This window comes from Salmo salar, chromosome ssa17 (genome assembly GCF_905237065.1).
Source record: "Salmo salar chromosome ssa17, Ssal_v3.1, whole genome shotgun sequence".
NCBI classification, from domain to species: Eukaryota; Metazoa; Chordata; class Actinopteri; order Salmoniformes; family Salmonidae; genus Salmo; species Salmo salar.
This window is the reverse complement of record NC_059458.1, coordinates 4,891,594-4,909,192: the sequence shown is the minus strand read 5'-3', so window position 1 is coordinate 4,909,192 and position 17,599 is coordinate 4,891,594. Positions and strand designations below refer to the sequence as shown.

General features: G+C 46.5%; 1 protein-coding gene across 1 annotated transcript in view; it reads left to right on the top strand.

The window, feature by feature from the left end:
* The window catches only part of LOC106599044 (protein piccolo), a 90,926-nt gene that overhangs the window by 14,287 nt on the left and 59,040 nt on the right, over positions 1–17,599 (top strand). Inside the window, exons 5-8 of the mRNA XM_045700365.1 lie at positions 327–1,766; positions 1,849–2,253; positions 5,219–7,144; positions 10,294–11,448. Coding sequence (XP_045556321.1) covers positions 327–1,766; positions 1,849–2,253; positions 5,219–7,144; positions 10,294–11,448 — 4,926 coding nt within the window. The remainder of the gene's footprint in view (positions 1–326; positions 1,767–1,848; positions 2,254–5,218; positions 7,145–10,293; positions 11,449–17,599) is intronic.

Genomic DNA, 17,599 nt, shown 5'->3' with positions numbered 1-17,599 from the left:
CAGGTGCCTAGATAGTACATACAACATAGATATACAGAATTTAAAAACACTCGCACGCACACACACACTCTCACACAAACACACACACACACACACACACACACACACACACACACACACACACACACACACACACACACACACACACACACACACACACACACACACACCCGATGTAGAGCATAAGACAGTTATTTTGTATGTATGTCACATGTAGTATGCAGTGTTTAAATAGCAACTAAGATGAGATATATTATTTATATTAATATTATTTTTAGTTATATTATTTTTAGTTATTTTTTATCAACACTGTTATTTTATTTCAGGTAAAGGAATGGCTCTGTCTGACCTGCCAGATGCAGAGAGCACTTGGAGCAATGGAACCCCCAGGACCTCCCATGATGAAATCCCAACCCTTGCCCAGCATAGTCTCTACACCTGTTGCACTTCAAAAGGAGAATGTCACACCTGCTGCATCTCAAAAGCCGACCCCAGCTCCAGCTAAACCCCAGAAGGAGGAGATCCCTGTACCTGCGGCTGGCCAAAAAGAGATCACTACACCCAGTGTGCCTCAGGAGACACCAATTCCCGCTGGTACCCCAGCACCAAATGCAGACAAAAAGGAGGAGACCCCACCACTAGGATCCACACAAAATAAACAGGCTTCACCTGCTGTGGCTGAGAAGGAGAATGAAGAACCTAGAATTGTACAGAAACCAGTGGACCAACCAATTCCAGCCACACCCAAAACCAGTGGAGCTGTTGCAACTGTACAGCAGCAAGAAAAGCAAACTCCTGCTACAAAGGCATCACAACAAGTACAGCCCCAGCAAGCTCCAATGCCAGACCTCGAAACTGCTCCCCTAAAGGAGCCAATGACTCCTGCTTCAGAGAAAGAGAAGAAGAACCTAGCACCAGGGTCACCACAGAAGGAGGTATTTCCGGCAGTGGCTTCACAGCAGGACAAAACGCCAGTGGACAAATCAACTCCAACCCCTGTCCAACATCCTCCACACCAAGAGACTCCACAACAACAAGAGCAACAACCTCAGCCTCTAGCAGGGACACCGAAAGGAGAGCCCGGGAAGCCTCAACAACAGCTTCCAAAAGGTGGAGCCTCTCATGCAAAATCTGTACCACCACCACAGGCCCAGCCCACCAAGCAGGAGTCAGGAGGCTTCTTTGGCTTTGGTGGTGCTAAATCTCAGCCTGCTCAGTCAAAGCCTGAAGACTCAGTGTCTGGGAAGATGCTTGGCTTTGGCTCCTCTATCTTCAGCTCGGCATCCACTTTGATCACCTCAGCTGTTCAGGATGAGCACCGCACCACACCTCCAGCTTCCCCCAAGGTGTCTATGACTCCTGCTTTAGTGAAAGAGACCCCAGCACCAGGCTCGTCACAGAAGAAGGAGGTATCCCCGACAGTGGTTTGCCAGCAGGACCAGACGTCAGTGGACAAACCGACTCCAACAGTAGTCCAACAACCTCCACAACAGAAGACTCTACAACAACAAGGACAGCCTCCGCAGCCCTCAGCAGAGGCTGCAAAATCAGAGCCTGATATATCAATAATTGAAGCTGCTAAAGCAGCAGACACTCAAAATCCGGCAAGCCCAGTGCCTGCTCAGAAGGCTCCACTGGAGAACCGGAGAACATCAGAACCTCATAAACCACCACAGCAGCCCATCCCTGGGCGTAGGGAGAGTAGTGCCTTCCCAGCCACAAAGCAACCCCCAAGCAGGAATCAGGAGGCTTATTTGGCTTTGGAGGTCCCAAATCTCAGTCTGCCTCCTCAAAGCCCGAAGAGTCAGTGTCTGGGAAGATGTTTGGCTTTGGCTCTTCCATTTTCAGCTCTGCCTCCACTTTGATAACCTCAGTTGTTCAGGACGAGCCCCGCACCACACCGCCAGCTTCCCCCCAAGATATCTGCACTGGCCCAGACCTCTCCCAAGATGCCTCCTGCAAATGAGACAAAACTACCTGCTGCTCAGAAAGCAGAGGAGAAGAAAGCAGCGCAACCCCAGAAGGCCAATATCCCCCCATCAGTACATGCCAAAGTGGACAAACCCCCCATCAGCGCCTCCAAAGGGAGCAGCATCCTCCCAACCAGCTCCCAAAGCAGGCCAATCTACCTGTCCACTCTGCAAGGTGGAACTCAACAAGGGCTCCAAGGACCCTCCCAACTACAACACCTGCACAGAATGCAAGAACACTGTCTGCAACCTCTGTGGATTTAACCCCATGCCACATGAAACTGTAAGTAAATAGTATATGTTTCATCAAAGTAGTTAGCTACTCTAAAATAACTGTTGTGGGTTTTTTTAGAACAATTGGTTAATGATACGAACTATATATATATATATATATATATTATATACAATGTTTATATTCGCTAGTCTTGTCTTTCATGGGAGTTGTAAGAAAGGATAACAAGATGCTTTGATGGAGTTCTTGTTATTAATACTGTCTTTCCTTAAAAAATATCTAATGTTGGTTTATGATCTTCCTGGAAACCAATTGTAATCTGACAGCATTGTCTTTGAGTATATTGGCAAGGTTTTGACATTCATGTTCATCTGCTACTGATCACATTTAACATATTGTTAGGTGCATGACTTTTGTCTGAAGGGGTTTGGAGTACATCGTGGCTCCCATACTCTACAGAATATGCTAGGGATGTAACATTCACCGAAACGCATCAGTCCACGGACCCCAAACCAATCCAAATGTAGCATGCATCGTTCAAAAAATAGATTCTAAAGTTATGAATTCACGGTTCACAAGCATTTTCTGCTCATATTACATTCTTTCTACTGTCTGAAAATATCTCTTATCTTGTAACAACTGATGCGTCCTCTCTTCTTCAGTGTTGGACTGCATGTAACTGTGTTGACAGTCATTGATCTACAAGTAATTTTGCATGCCAAACAACCCCAGGCAATGATAGTAGCCTATTCAACCTGCACACTCTGCCCAGCTTTGTTTTGGTTGTTTTGCTTTAAACAATCAGTATGGTCAATTTTAGATTTAAACTCAGCAAAAAAAGAAATGTCCCTTTTTCAGGACCCTGTCTTTCAAAGATAATTCGTAAAAATCCAAATAACTTCACAGATCTTCATTGTAAAGGGTTTAACACTGTTTCCCATGCTTGTTCAATGAACCTTAAACAATTTATGAACATGCACCTGTGGAACGGTCGTTAATACACTAACAGCTTACAGGCGGTAGGCAATTAAGGTCACAGTTATAAAAACTTAGGACACTAAAGAGGCCTTTCTACTGACTCTGAAAAACACCAAAAGAAAGATGCCCAGGGTCCCTGCTCATCTGCGTGAACGTGCCTTAGGCATGCTGCATGGAGGCATGAGGACTGCAGATGTGGCTAGGGCAATGAATTGCAATGTCCGTACTGTGAGATGCCTAAGACAGCGCTACAGGGAGACAGGACGGACAGCTGATCATCCTCGCAAGTGGCATACCACGTGTAACAACACCTGCGCAGGATCGGTATATCCGAACATCACAGCTGAGGGACAGGTACAGGATGGCAACAACAACTGCCCGAGTTACACCAGGAACGCACAATCCCTCCATCAGCGCTCTGACAGTCCTCAATATTCTGAGAGAGGCTGGACTGAGGGCTTGTAGGCCTGTTGTAAGGCAGGTCCTCACCAGACATCACCGGCAACAATGTCGCCTATGGGCACAAACCCACTGTCGCTGGACCAGACAGGACTGGCAAAAAGTGCTCTTCACTGACGAGTCGCGGTTTTGTCTCACCAGGGGTGATGGTCGGATTTGCGTTTATCGTCGAAGGAACGAGCATTACACCGAGGCCCGTACTCTGGAGCGGGATCGATTTGGAGGTGGAGGGTCCGTCATGGCCTGGGGCGGTGTGTCACAGCATCATCGGACTGAGCTTGTTGTCATTGCAGGCAATCTCAGCGATATGCGTTACAGGGACGACATCCTCCTCCCTCATGTGGTACCCTTCCTGCAGGCTCATCCTGACATGACCCTCCAGCATGACAATGCCTCCAGCCATACTGCATGTTCTTTGCGTGATTTCCTGCAAGACAGGAATGTCAGTGTTCTGCAATGGCCAGTGAAGATCCTGGATCTCAATCCCATTGAGCACGTCTGGGACCTGTTGGATTGGAGGGTGAGGGCTAGGGCCATTCCCCCCAGAAATGTCCGGGAACTTGCAGGTGCCTTGGTGGAAGAGTGTGGTAACATCTCACAGCAAGAACTGGCAAATCTGTTGCAGTCCATGAGGAGGAGATGCATTGCAGTACTTAATGCAGCTGGTGGCCACACGAGACACTGACTGTTACTTTTGATTTTGACCCCCCCTTTGTTCAGGGACACATTATTACATTTCTGTTAGTCACATCTCTGTGGAACTTCTTCAGTTTATGTCTCAGTTGTTGAATCCTGTTATGTTCATACAAATATTTACACATGTTAAGTTTGCTGAAAATAAACGCAGTTGACAGTGAGAGGACGTTTCTTGTTTTGCTGAGTTTACATGGTAAAGTTGATCATTTCATAACGAGGCCACCAATCCCTTTTGCGAGGCATGCCCGAAGCGCGAGGAGAAGCTTACTAAGTAAAAACTTTCAAACGGTCAAAACCATCTGGTTTTGAGATAGGGATGAAATCCAAAGTTGTGCTACATATTCATTGGCTTTGCAACAGCAATTTTTTACAGTCAATATTAATACAATACTAGCTCACACACTTAATCTGCAAAAATTACAAGTTAATCAGTGGGTGATGGTGATTTCAGAACCAAAGTGGAGGGACAAACAACATATGCTTCATTGCCCCGCTGATAGTGGTAGTGGGGTGGTAGATGCCTAGTCTCCCTTATGGCACAGGTCAGGTGCCTAGATAGTACATACAACATAGATATACAGAATTTAAAAACACTCGCACGCACACACACACTCTCACACAAACACACACACACACACACACACACACACACACACACACACACACACACACACACACACACACACACACACACACACACACACACACACACACACACACACACACACAGATGTAGAGCATAAGACAGTTATTTTGTATGTATGTCACATGTAGTATGCAGTGTTTAAATAGCAACTAAGATGAGATATATTATTTATATTAATATTATTTTTAGTTATATTATTTTTAGTTATTTTTTATCAACACTGTTATTTTATTTCAGGTAAAGGAATGGCTCTGTCTGACCTGCCAGATGCAGAGAGCACTTGGAGCAATGGAACCCCCAGGACCTCCCATGATGAAATCCCAACCCTTGCCCAGCATAGTCTCTACACCTGTTGCACTTCAAAAGGAGAATGTCACACCTGCTGCATCTCAAAAGCCGACCCCAGCTCCAGCTAAACCCCAGAAGGAGGAGATCCCTGTACCTGCGGCTGGCCAAAAAGAGATCACTACACCCAGTGTGCCTCAGGAGACACCAATTCCCGCTGGTACCCCAGCACCAAATGCAGACAAAAAGGAGGAGACCCCACCACTAGGATCCACACAAAATAAACAGGCTTCACCTGCTGTGGCTGAGAAGGAGAATGAAGAACCTAGAATTGTACAGAAACCAGTGGACCAACCAATTCCAGCCACACCCAAAACCAGTGGAGCTGTTGCAACTGTACAGCAGCAAGAAAAGCAAACTCCTGCTACAAAGGCATCACAACAAGTACAGCCCCAGCAAGCTCCAATGCCAGACCTCGAAACTGCTCCCCTAAAGGAGCCAATGACTCCTGCTTCAGAGAAAGAGAAGAAGAACCTAGCACCAGGGTCACCACAGAAGGAGGTATTTCCGGCAGTGGCTTCACAGCAGGACAAAACGCCAGTGGACAAATCAACTCCAACCCCTGTCCAACATCCTCCACACCAAGAGACTCCACAACATCAAGAGCAACAACCTCAGCCTCTAGCAGGGACACAGAAAGGAGAGCCCGGGAAGCCTCAACAACAGCTTCCAAAAGGTGGAGCCTCTCATGCAAAATCTGTACCACCACCACAGGCCCAGCCCACCAAGCAGGAGTCAGGAGGCTTCTTTGGCTTTGGTGGTGCTAAATCTCAGCCTGCTCAGTCAAAGCCTGAAGACTCAGTGTCTGGGAAGATGCTTGGCTTTGGCTCCTCTATCTTCAGCTCGGCATCCACTTTGATCACCTCAGCTGTTCAGGATGAGCACCGCACCACACCTCCAGCTTCCCCCAAGGTGTCTATGACTCCTGCTTTAGTGAAAGAGACCCCAGCACCAGGCTCGTCACAGAAGAAGGAGGTATCCCCGACAGTGGTTTGCCAGCAGGACCAGAAATCAGTGGACAAACCGACTCCAACAGTAGTCCAACAACCTCCACAACAGAAGACTCTACAACAACAAGGACAGCCTCCGCAGCCCTCAGCAGAGGCTGCAAAATCAGAGCCTGATATATCAATAATTGAAGCTGCTAAAGCAGCAGACACTCAAAATCCGGCAAGCCCAGTGCCTGCTCAGAAGGCTCCACTGGAGAACCGGAGAACATCAGAACCTCATAAACCACCACAGCAGCCCATCCCTGGGCGTAGGGAGAGTAGTGCCTTCCCAGCCACAAAGCAACCCCCCAAGCAGGAATCAGGAGGCTTATTTGGCTTTGGAGGTCCCAAATCTCAGTCTGCCTCCTCAAAGCCCGAAGAGTCAGTGTCTGGGAAGATGTTTGGCTTTGGCTCTTCCATTTTCAGCTCTGCCTCCACTTTGATAACCTCAGTTGTTCAGGACGAGCCCCGCACCACACCGCCAGCTTCCCCCAAGATATCTGCACTGGCCCAGACCTCTCCCAAGATGCCTCCTGCAAATGAGACAAAAATACCTGCTGCTCAGAAAGCAGAGGAGAAGAAAGCAGCGCAACCCCAGAAGGCCAATATCCCCCCATCAGTACATGCCAAAGTGGACAAACCACCATCAGCAAATCCAAAGGGAGCAGCATCCTCCCAACCAGCTCCCAAAGCAGGCCAATCTACCTGTCCACTCTGCAAGGTGGAACTCAACAAGGGCTCCAAGGACCCTCCCAACTACAACACCTGCACAGAATGCAAGAACACTGTCTGCAACCTCTGTGGATTTAACCCCATGCCACATGAAACTGTAAGTAAATAGTATATGTTTCATCAAAGTAGTTAGCTACTCTAAAATAACTGTTGTGTTTTTTTTTTAGAACAATTGGTTAATGATACGAACTATATATATATATATATATATATATATATAAATATATATACAATGTTTATATTCGCTAGTCTTGTCTTTCATGGGAGTTGTAAGAAAGGATAACAAGATGCTTTGATGGAGTTCTTGTTATTAATATTGTCTTTCCTTAAAAAATATCTAATGTTGGTTTATGATCTTCCTGGAAACCAATTGTAATCTGACAGCATTGTCTTTGAGTATCTTGGCAAGGTTTTGACATTCATGTTCATCTGCTACTGATCACATTTAACATATTGTTAGGTGCATGACTTTTGTCTGAAGGGGTTTGGAGTACATCGTGGCTCCCATACTCTACAGAATATGCTAGGGATGTAACATTCACCGAAACGCATCAGTCCACGGACCCCAAACCAATCCAAATGTAGCATGCATCGTTAAAAAATAGATTCTAAAGTTATGAATTCACGGTTCACAAGCATTTTCTGCTCATATTACATTCTTTCTACTGTCTGAAAATATCTCTTATCTTGTAACAACTGATGCGTCCTCTCTTCTTCAGTGTTGGACTGCATGTAACTGTGTTGACAGTCATTGATCTACAAGTAATTTTGCATGCCAAACAACCCCAGGCAATGATAGTAGCCTATTCAAACTGCACACTCTGCCCAGCTTTGTTTTGGTTGTTTTGCTTTAAACAATCAGTATGGTCATTTTTAGATTTAAACTCAGCAAAAAAGAAATGTCCCTTTTTCAGGACCCTGTCTTTCAAAGATAATTCGTAAAAATCCAAATAACTTCACAGATCTTCATTGTAAAGGGTTTAACACTGTTTCCCATGCTTGTTCAATGAACCTTAAACAATTTATGAACATGCACCTGTGGAACGGTCGTTAATACACTAACAGCTTACAGGCGGTAGGCAATTAAGGTCACCTTCCCCGTAGCTCAGTTGGTAGAGCATGGTGTTTGCAATGCCAGGGTTGTGGGTTTGATTCCCACGGGGGGCCAAGTACGAAGAAGAAAAAAATTGTATGAAATGAAATGTATGCATTCACTACTGTAAGTCGCTCTGGATAAGAGCGTCTGCTAAATGACTAAAATGTATATGTAAATGTCACAGTTATAAAAACTTAGGACACTAAAGAGGCCTTTCTACTGACTCTGAAAAACACCAAAAGAAAGATGCCCAGGGTCCCTGCTCATCTGTGTGAATGTGCCTTAGGCATGCTGCAAGGAGGCATGAGGACTGCAGATGTGGCTAGGGCAATGAATTGCAATGTCCATACTATGAGATGCCTAAGACAGCGCTACAGGACGGACAGCTGATCATCCTCGCAAGTGGCATACCACGTGTAACAACACCTGCGCAGGATCGGTATATCCGAACATCACAGCTGAGGGACAGGTACAGGATGGCAACAACAACTGCCCGAGTTACACCAGGAACGCACAATCCCTCCATCAGCGCTCTGACAGTCCTCAATATTCTGAGAGAGGCTGGACTGAGGGCTTGTAGGCCTGTTGTAAGGCAGGTCCTCACCAGACATCACCGGCAACAATGTCGCCTATGGGCACAAACCCACTGTCGCTGGACCAGACAGGACTGGCAAAAAGTGCTCTTCACTGACGAGTTGCGGTTTTGTCTCACCAGGGGTGATGGTCGGATTTGCGTTTATCGTCGAAGGAACGAGCATTACACCGAGGTCCGTACTCTGGAGCGGGATCGATTTGGAGGTGGAGGGTCTGTCATGGCCTGGGGCGGTGTGTCACAGCATCATCGGACTGAACTTGTTGTCATTGCAGGCAATCTCAGCGATGTGCGTTACAGGGACGACATCCTCCTCCCTCATGTGGTACCCTTCCTGCAGGCTCATCCTTACATGACCCTCCAGCATGACAATGCCTCCAGCCATACTGCATGTTCTTTGCGTGATTTCCTGCAAGACAGGAATGTCAGTGTTCTGCAATGGCCAGTGAAGATCCTGGATCTCAATCCCATTGAGCACGTCTGGGACCTGTTGGATTGGAGGGTGAGGGCTAGGGCCATTCCCCCCAGAAATGTCCGGGAACTTGCAGGTGCCTTGGTGGAAGAGTGTGGTAACATCTCACAGCAAGAACTGGCAAATCTGTTGCAGTCCATGAGGAGGAGATGCATTGCAGTACTTAATGCAGCTGGTGGCCACAGAGACACTGACTGTTACTTTTGATTTTGACCCCCCCTTTGTTCAGGGACACATTATTACATTTCTGTTAGTCACATGTCTGTGGAACTTCTTCAGTTTATGTCTCAGTTGTTGAATCCTGTTATGTTCATACAAATATTTACACATGTTAAGTTTGCTGAAAATAAACGCAGTTGACAGTGAGAGGACATTTCTTGTTTTGCTGAGTTTACATGGTAATGTTGATCATTTCATAACGAGGCCACCAATCCCTTTTGTGAGGCATGCCCGAAGCGCGAGGAGAAGCTTACTCAGTAAAAACTTTCAAACGGTCAAAACCATCTGGTTTTGAGATGGGGATGAAATCCAAAGTTGTGCTACATATTCATTGGCTTTGCCACAGCAATTTTTTACAGTCAATATTAATACAATACTAGCTCACACACTTAATCTGCAAAAATTACAAGTTAATCAGTGGGTGATGGTGATTTCAGAACCAAAGTGGAGGGACAAACAACATATGCTTCATTGCCCCGCTGATAGTGGTAGTGGGGTGGTAGATGCCTAGTCTCCCTTATGGCTCAGGTCAGGTGCCTAGATAGTACATACAACATAGATATACATAATTTAAAAACACTCGCACGCACACACACACTCTCACACAAACACACACACAAACATACACACACACACACACACACACACACACACACACACACACACACACACACACACACACACACACACACACACACACACACACACACAGAGATGTAGAGCATGAGACAGTTATTTTGTACGTATGTCACATGTAGTATGCAGTGTTTAAATAGCAACTAAGATGAGATATATTATTTATATTAATATTATTTTTAGTTATATTATTTTTAGTTATTTTTTATCAACACTGTTATTTTATTTCAGGTAAAGGAATGGCTCTGTCTGACCTGCCAGATGCAGAGAGCACTTGGAGCAATGGAACCTCCAGGACCTCCCATGATGAAATCCCAACCCTTGCCCAGCATAGTCTCTACACCTGTTGCACTTCAAAAGGAGAATGTCACACCTGCTGCATCTCAAAAGCCGACCCCAGCTCCAGCTAAACCCCAGAAGGAGGAGATCCCTGTACCTGCGGCTGGCCAAAAAGAGATCACTACACCCAGTGTACCTCAGGAGACACCAATTCCCGCTGGTACCCCAGCAACAAATGCAGACAAAAAGGAGGAGACCCCACCACTAGGATCCACACAAAATAAACAGGCTTCACCTGCTGTGGCTGAGAAGGAGAATGAAGAACCTAGAATTGTACAGAAACCAGTGGACCAACCACTTCCAGCCACACCCAAATCCAGTGGAGCTGCTACACCTGTACAGCAGCAAGAAAAGCAAACTCCTTCACTGCAACAGCCTGCTACAAAGCCCCCACCTCAAATACAACCCCAGCCAGCTCCAAAGCCAGACCCCAAAACTGCTCCCTTAAAGCAGGAGCCTGGACATTCTCCGCAACAGTTTCCAAAAGGAGGGAGCTCTCCTGCCAAACCTGTACCGGAATCACATGCCCCACCCGCAAAGCAGTCAGGGGGCTTCTTTGGCTTTGGTGGTACTAAATCTCATCCAAAGCCTGAAGACTCAGTTTCTGGGAAGATGTTTGGCTTTGGTTCCTCCATCTTCAGCTCTGCATCCACTTTGATCACCTCAGCTGTTCAGGACGAACCACTCACCACACTGCCAGCTTCCCCCAAGGTGTCTTTAACAGCCCATGCCTCTCCCAAGATGCCCCCTGCAAACGAGACCAAACCACCTGCTGCTCTGAGATCAGAGGAGAAGAAAGCAGAGCAACCCCAGCAGGTCAAGGTTCCCCCATCAGTACATGCCAAAGTGGACAAACCCCCATCAGCGCCTCCAAAGGGAGCAGCATCCTCCCAACCAGCTCCCAAAGCAGGCCAATCTACCTGTCCACTCTGCAAGGTGGAACTCAACAAGGGCTCCAAGGACCCTCCCAACTACAACACCTGCACAGAATGCAAGAATACTATCTGCAACCTCTGTGGATTTAACCCCATGACACATGAAACAGAGGTAAGACTGCGAAATATGTTAATTATATTTGATTATATGTGTATTTAGCAGACTCTCAGATTTGCTATGCATGTTTAAAAGGACTCTGCCAGAGAATATACCAAATCCTCTGTAATCCGCAATACCATGTTGAGCAGGTGTAATTTCTCTAGGATTATTCAGAAGATGTTAACCCCATAGCCACATGGCAGAGGCAATGACTGAAGGTTGATCGCAATTTGTTCACTAAACTGTTGTATTATCCAGCCTCAGACTAGTTATGTTGCTTGTCTAGAGAAAACAGGTCTTATTGTTTTGAATGGGTTTTAGCTCAAATAAGGTACAGACTATTCAGATTCATATTTGCAACAGATGTTTTTTATTGTCTTACATTGAATAAAAATGAGTCAGAGGTTGTAGCACATCATTGTTTGATATTGCTCCCTTTTCTTGTGCTGTGATAACACACTGGGCACAGACGTCAATTCAACATCTATCCCACGTTGGTTCAACGTCATTTCATTGAAATGATGTGGAAACAGCATTGATTCAACGACTGTGTGCCCAGTCGGAAGTTATTTGAGAGGCTGTAGTCTACTCAATCTCTTGTTTCCTGATATAGTGACTCAGTAACAGTGTAGGTCACTACAAGGTATTTGTGGTGATTTCATCTGCAAATGTCTAATAATAACAGGCCTGCTCAGACTGCTTACAGCAGTTCACCCAGCTGCTGGGTACTGATGGAGGGATGGAGGCCTACAGGGCTTGGGCTGGAAACATGAATGCTATCTGCTCTGTAAAGTCAACCTCCATAATAACAACCCATAATCCACCCTTTGTTCTCAGTGCTGCTGTGTTTCACTCAATACTTACTTTAGTAATGGGAGTCTGAAAGGGTCAAGCTACAGGTAACTGCCAAAATAAAGGAATCACTTGAGTAAATGAAGGATACAAAGTAAACGACATGGCCAAGAAGTATATGGACATCCCTTAAAATTAGTGGATTCGGCAATTTCAGCCACACCTGTTGTTGACAAGTGTATAAATTCGAGCACACCGCCATGCAATCTCTATAGACAAACATTGACAGTAGAATGGCCTTACTGAAGAGCTCAGTGACTTTCAACATGGCACCCTCATAGGATGCCACCTTTCCAACAAGTCAGCTCGAAAAATGTATGCCCTGCTAGAGCTTTTCCGGTCAACTGTTAGTGCTGTTACTGTGAAGTGCAACGTCTACGAGCAACACCGGCATACCACCGCAAAGTGGTATGCCACACATGCTCACAGAACGGGACCGCCGGGTGCTGTAGTGCGTAAAAATCGTCTGTCCTCGGTTGCAACACTCACTATTGAGCTCCAAATTGCCTCTGGAAGCAACGTCAGCCCAAGAACTGTTTGTCTGGAGTTTCATGAAATGGGTTTCCATGGCCGAGCAGCCGCACACAAGCCTAAGATCACCATGCGCGATGCCATATGTCGGCTGGAGTGGTATAAAGCTCGCCGCCATTGGACTCTGGAGCAGTGGAAATGTGTTCTCTGGAGTGATGAATCACACTTCACCAACTGGCAGTCTGACGGACGAATCTGGGGTTGGCGGATACCAGGAGAACGCTACCTACCACAATGCATAGTGCCAACTGTAAAGTTTGGTGGAGGAGGAATAATGGTCTGGGGCTGTTTTTCATGGTTCAGGCTACGCCCCTTAGTTTTAGTGAAGGCAAATTTTAATGTTACAGCATACAATGACATTCTAGACGATTCTGTGCTTCCAACTTTGTGGCAACAGTTTGGTGAAGGCCCTTTCCTGTTTCAGCATGACAATGCCCCCGTGCACAAAGCAAGGTCCATACAGAAATACACTGCTCAAAAAATAAAGGGTACACTTAAACAACACAATGTAACTCCAAGTCAATCACACTTCTGTGAAATCAAACTGTCCAATTAGGAAGCAACACTGATTGACAATAAATTTCACATGCTGTTGTGCAAATGGAATAGACAACAGGTGGAAATTATAGGCAATTAGCAAGACACCCCCAATAAAGGAGTGGTTCTGCAGGTGGTGACCACAGACCACTTCTCAGTTCCTATGCTTCCTGGCTGATGTTTTGGTCACTTTTGAATGCTGGCGGTGCTTTCACTCTAGTGGTAGCATGAGACGGAGTCTACAACCCACACAAGTGGCTCAGGTAGTGCAGCTCATCCAGGATGGCACATCAATGCGAGCTGTCGCAAGAAGGTTTGCTGTGTCTGTCAGCGTAGTGTCCAGAGCATGGAGGGGCACCCAGGAGACAGGCCAGTACATCAGGAGACGTGGAGGAGGCCGTAGGAGGGCAACAACCCAGCAGCAGGACCGCTACCTCCGCCTTTGTGCAAGGAGGAGCAGGAGAAGCACTGCCAGAGCCCTGCAAAATGACCTCCAGCAGGCCACAAATGTGCATGTGTCTGCTCAAACGGTCAGAAACGGACTCCATGAGGGTGGTATGAGGGCCCGACGTCCACAGGTGGGGGTTGTGCTTACAGCCCAACACCGTGCAGGACGTTTGGCATTTGCCAGAGAACACCAAGATTGGAAAATTTGCCACTGGCGCCCTGTGCTCTTCACAGATGAAAGCAGGTTCACACTGAGCAAGTGACAGAGTCTGGAGACACCGTGGAGAACGTTCTGCTGGCTGCAACATCCTCCAGCATGACCGGTTTGGCGGTGGGTCAGTCATGGTGTGGGGTGGCATTTCTTTGAGCGGCCGCACAGCCCTCCATGTGCTCGCCAGAGGTAGCCTGACTGCCATTAGGTACCGAGATGAGATCCTCAGACCCCTTGTGAGACCATATGCTGGTGCGGTTGGCCCTGGGTTCCTCCTAATGCAAGACAATGCTAGACCTCATGTGGCTGGAGTGTGTCAGCAGTTCCTGCAAGAGGAAGGCATTGATGCTATGGACTGGCCCACCCGTTCCCCAGACCTGAATCCAATTGAGCACATCTGGGACATCATGTCTCAGATATTTAATAAGATGATTTCTTTCATTCAGATCTAGGATGTGTTGTTTAAGTGTTCCCTTTATTTTTTTGAGCAGTATAGTTTGTTGAGATTGGTGTGGAAGAACTTGACTGGCCTGCACAGAGACCTGACCTCAACCCCATTGAACACATTTGGGATGAATTGGAACGCAGACTGCGAGCCAGGCCTAATTGCCCAACATCAGTGCCCGACCTCACTAATGCTCTTGTGGCTAAATAGAACCAAGTCCCTGCAGCAATGTTCCAACATCTAGTGGAAGCCTTCCCAGAAGAGTAGAAGATGTTATAGCAGCAAAGGGGGGACCAACTCCATATTAATGCCCATGATTTTAGAATGAGATGTTTGACGAGCAGCTGTCCACATACTTTTGGCCATGTATATTGTATATTTTGTATATTGAAAGCGGGTTGCTCATTATTTTGGCTACCATATCTAAAAGAAAGAGATCTCAGTGACTTTGAAAGAGGGGTCTCAAATGAGCATAGTGTTTCCAGATTTCTATAAAATATGACCTATACTTATTTACAATATGAGCAAAATAGTTTTCCTCCTCTAGACTGCTGATCGGCCAGCTCATTCTCCTCAGGAGTACGACATCATATTATATGAGTAAATAGTAAGCATTTTTTAAATGGTCTGTTTGACATACAAGTTTGAGGTGGGGGTTTTTAAGTGTTTTTTCTCCAATTAATGCTTTGGCCACAAATACGAGTATAGGATGAGTCAACAACATTATTTGGGTATTTATTTAAAATAATATTAACTTTTAAAAGGGAGATTTTCACTGGACAGTGATTGGCACCCGTTCCAGCCAATAACAAACTTGTGAATAAAAAACTACTGACAATATAAATAAATGTTTTGCCAAGTTCATTCTCCCTCCAGGCCAGAACAGTTTAGAGTTGACAAAATATTGCATTTTTACCTCCTGACCTTTGACATGTTTTGAGAGACTGAGATGGATTGCAAAGCATGAGACCTCTATAGATGAGAGACTGAGCCCTGCATTGGAAATGTGTGGCGAGAGATTGCCTGGAGAGCTGCCCAGATTATGCGTTAGCACTGAGGTCTAAGTGCAATGTAACCTTTATGAATATCATTTATTTTTGAGGGTCCTCAAACAATATTTAAATGATTCTCTAATGTCGGACAGCTGCCTGCCGCTTCCTGGGACATCCCTCTCATGGTAAGGTCTCAGTGGATGTGACATAATGTCTCATGCGAGGAGTGCCTCAGCCTTGGCGGTCCGGCAACAATAAAACTTTATTAAAGTGATTGAGAGTTGTGCAACAGCATTAGTGAGATGGGATCTGCTGCTGTGGCTGGCTGGGGACTTTCCAGCCTCCATGAGAGATGGCAGGGCCCTGTAATATGCCAATAAACAGAGGTGAGCTGGAATAATTCCAACACAACACAGCAGCCTGCAGCAGCACATTTCCCATGCAGCCATCACTGGCTCTCTGCACTTCAACAGTTCTCTTTAAATGATTTTGCTCAGAGCCCCACACGTGTGTTGCCTGCTAATAGTGGTGCATGTGTGTGTTGGTTTTCTGTCACCAACACACTGACACGGGCTAGCTAAGGGCTGGAACGTTGGGTGCTGCCCTCACTTCGGTCACCTCTGGGTTAACTAAAGTAGGCTAGTGTTAATTAGGGAACTCCCTATTTCCAGGCAGGTAATGAAGGGTAGTTACATTACAGCTTCCATTACAGTGTTTCTCATTGGTTGTTTATTCTCAGGTGTGTGAGCATGCGTGACTGAATGACTGGGTCAAACTCCAACACTTAACATGAGTAAACATGACTAAAGTGACTCGGTCTATAAAAAGTGGTCAGATGAAGCAGATGCTAAACTACAGGACTGTTTTGCTAGCAAAGACTGGAACATGTTCCGTGATTCTTCCGATGGCATTGAGGAGTACACCACATCAGTCACTGGCTTTATCAATAAGTGCATCGAGGATGTCGTCCCCACAGTGACTGTACGTACATACCCCAACCAGAAGCCATGGATTACAGGCAACATATGCACTGAGCTAAAGGGTAGAGCTGCCGCTTTCAAGGTGCGGGACTCTAACCCGGAAGCTTACAAGAAATCCTGCTATGCCCTGCAACGAACCATCAAACAGGCAAAGCGTCAATACAGGGCTAAGATTGAATCATATAACACCGGCTCCAACGCTCGTCTTATGTGGCAGGGCTTGCAAACTATTACAGACTACAAAGGGAAGCACAGCCGTGAGCTGCCCAGTGACACGAGCCTACCAGACGAGCTAAATCACTTCTATGCTCGCTTCGAGGCAAGCAACACTGAGGCATGCATGAGGGCATCAGCTGTTCCGGACGACTGTGTGATCACGCTCTCCGTAGCCGACGTGAGTAAGACCTTTAAACAGGTCAACATACACAAGGCTACGGGGCCAGACGGATTACCAGGATGTGTGCTCCATGCATGTGCTGACCAACTGACAGGTGTCTTCGCTGACATGTTCAACATGTCCCTGATTGAGTCTGTAATACCAACATGTTTCAAGCAGAACACCAGAGTCCCTGTGCCCAAGAACGCAAAGGCAACCTGCCTAAATGACTACAGACATGTAGCACTCACGTCCATAGCCATGAAGTGCTTTGAAAGGTTGGTAATGGCTCACATCAACACCATTATCCCAGAAACCCTAGACCCACTCCAATTTGCATACCACCCAAACAGATCCACTGTTGATGCAATCTCTATTGCACTCCACACTGTCCTTTCCCACCTGCACAAAAGGAACACTTATGTGAGAATGCTATTCATTGACTACAGCTCAGCGTTCAACACGATAGTACCCTCAAAGCTCATCACTAAGCTAAGGATCCTGGGACTAAACACCTCCCTCTGCAACTGGATCCTGGACTTCCTGACGGGCCGCCCCCAGGTGGTGAGGGTAGGTAGCAACGCATCTGCCACGCTGATCCTCAACACTGGAGCTCCCCAGGGGTGCGTGCTCAGTCCCCTCCTGTACTCCCTGTTCACCCACGACTGCATGGCCAGGCATGACTCCAAAACCATCATTACGTTTGCAGATGACACAACCGTGGTATGCCTGATCACCGACAACGACGAGACAGCCTATAGGGAGGAAGTCAGAGACCTGGCCGGGTGGTGC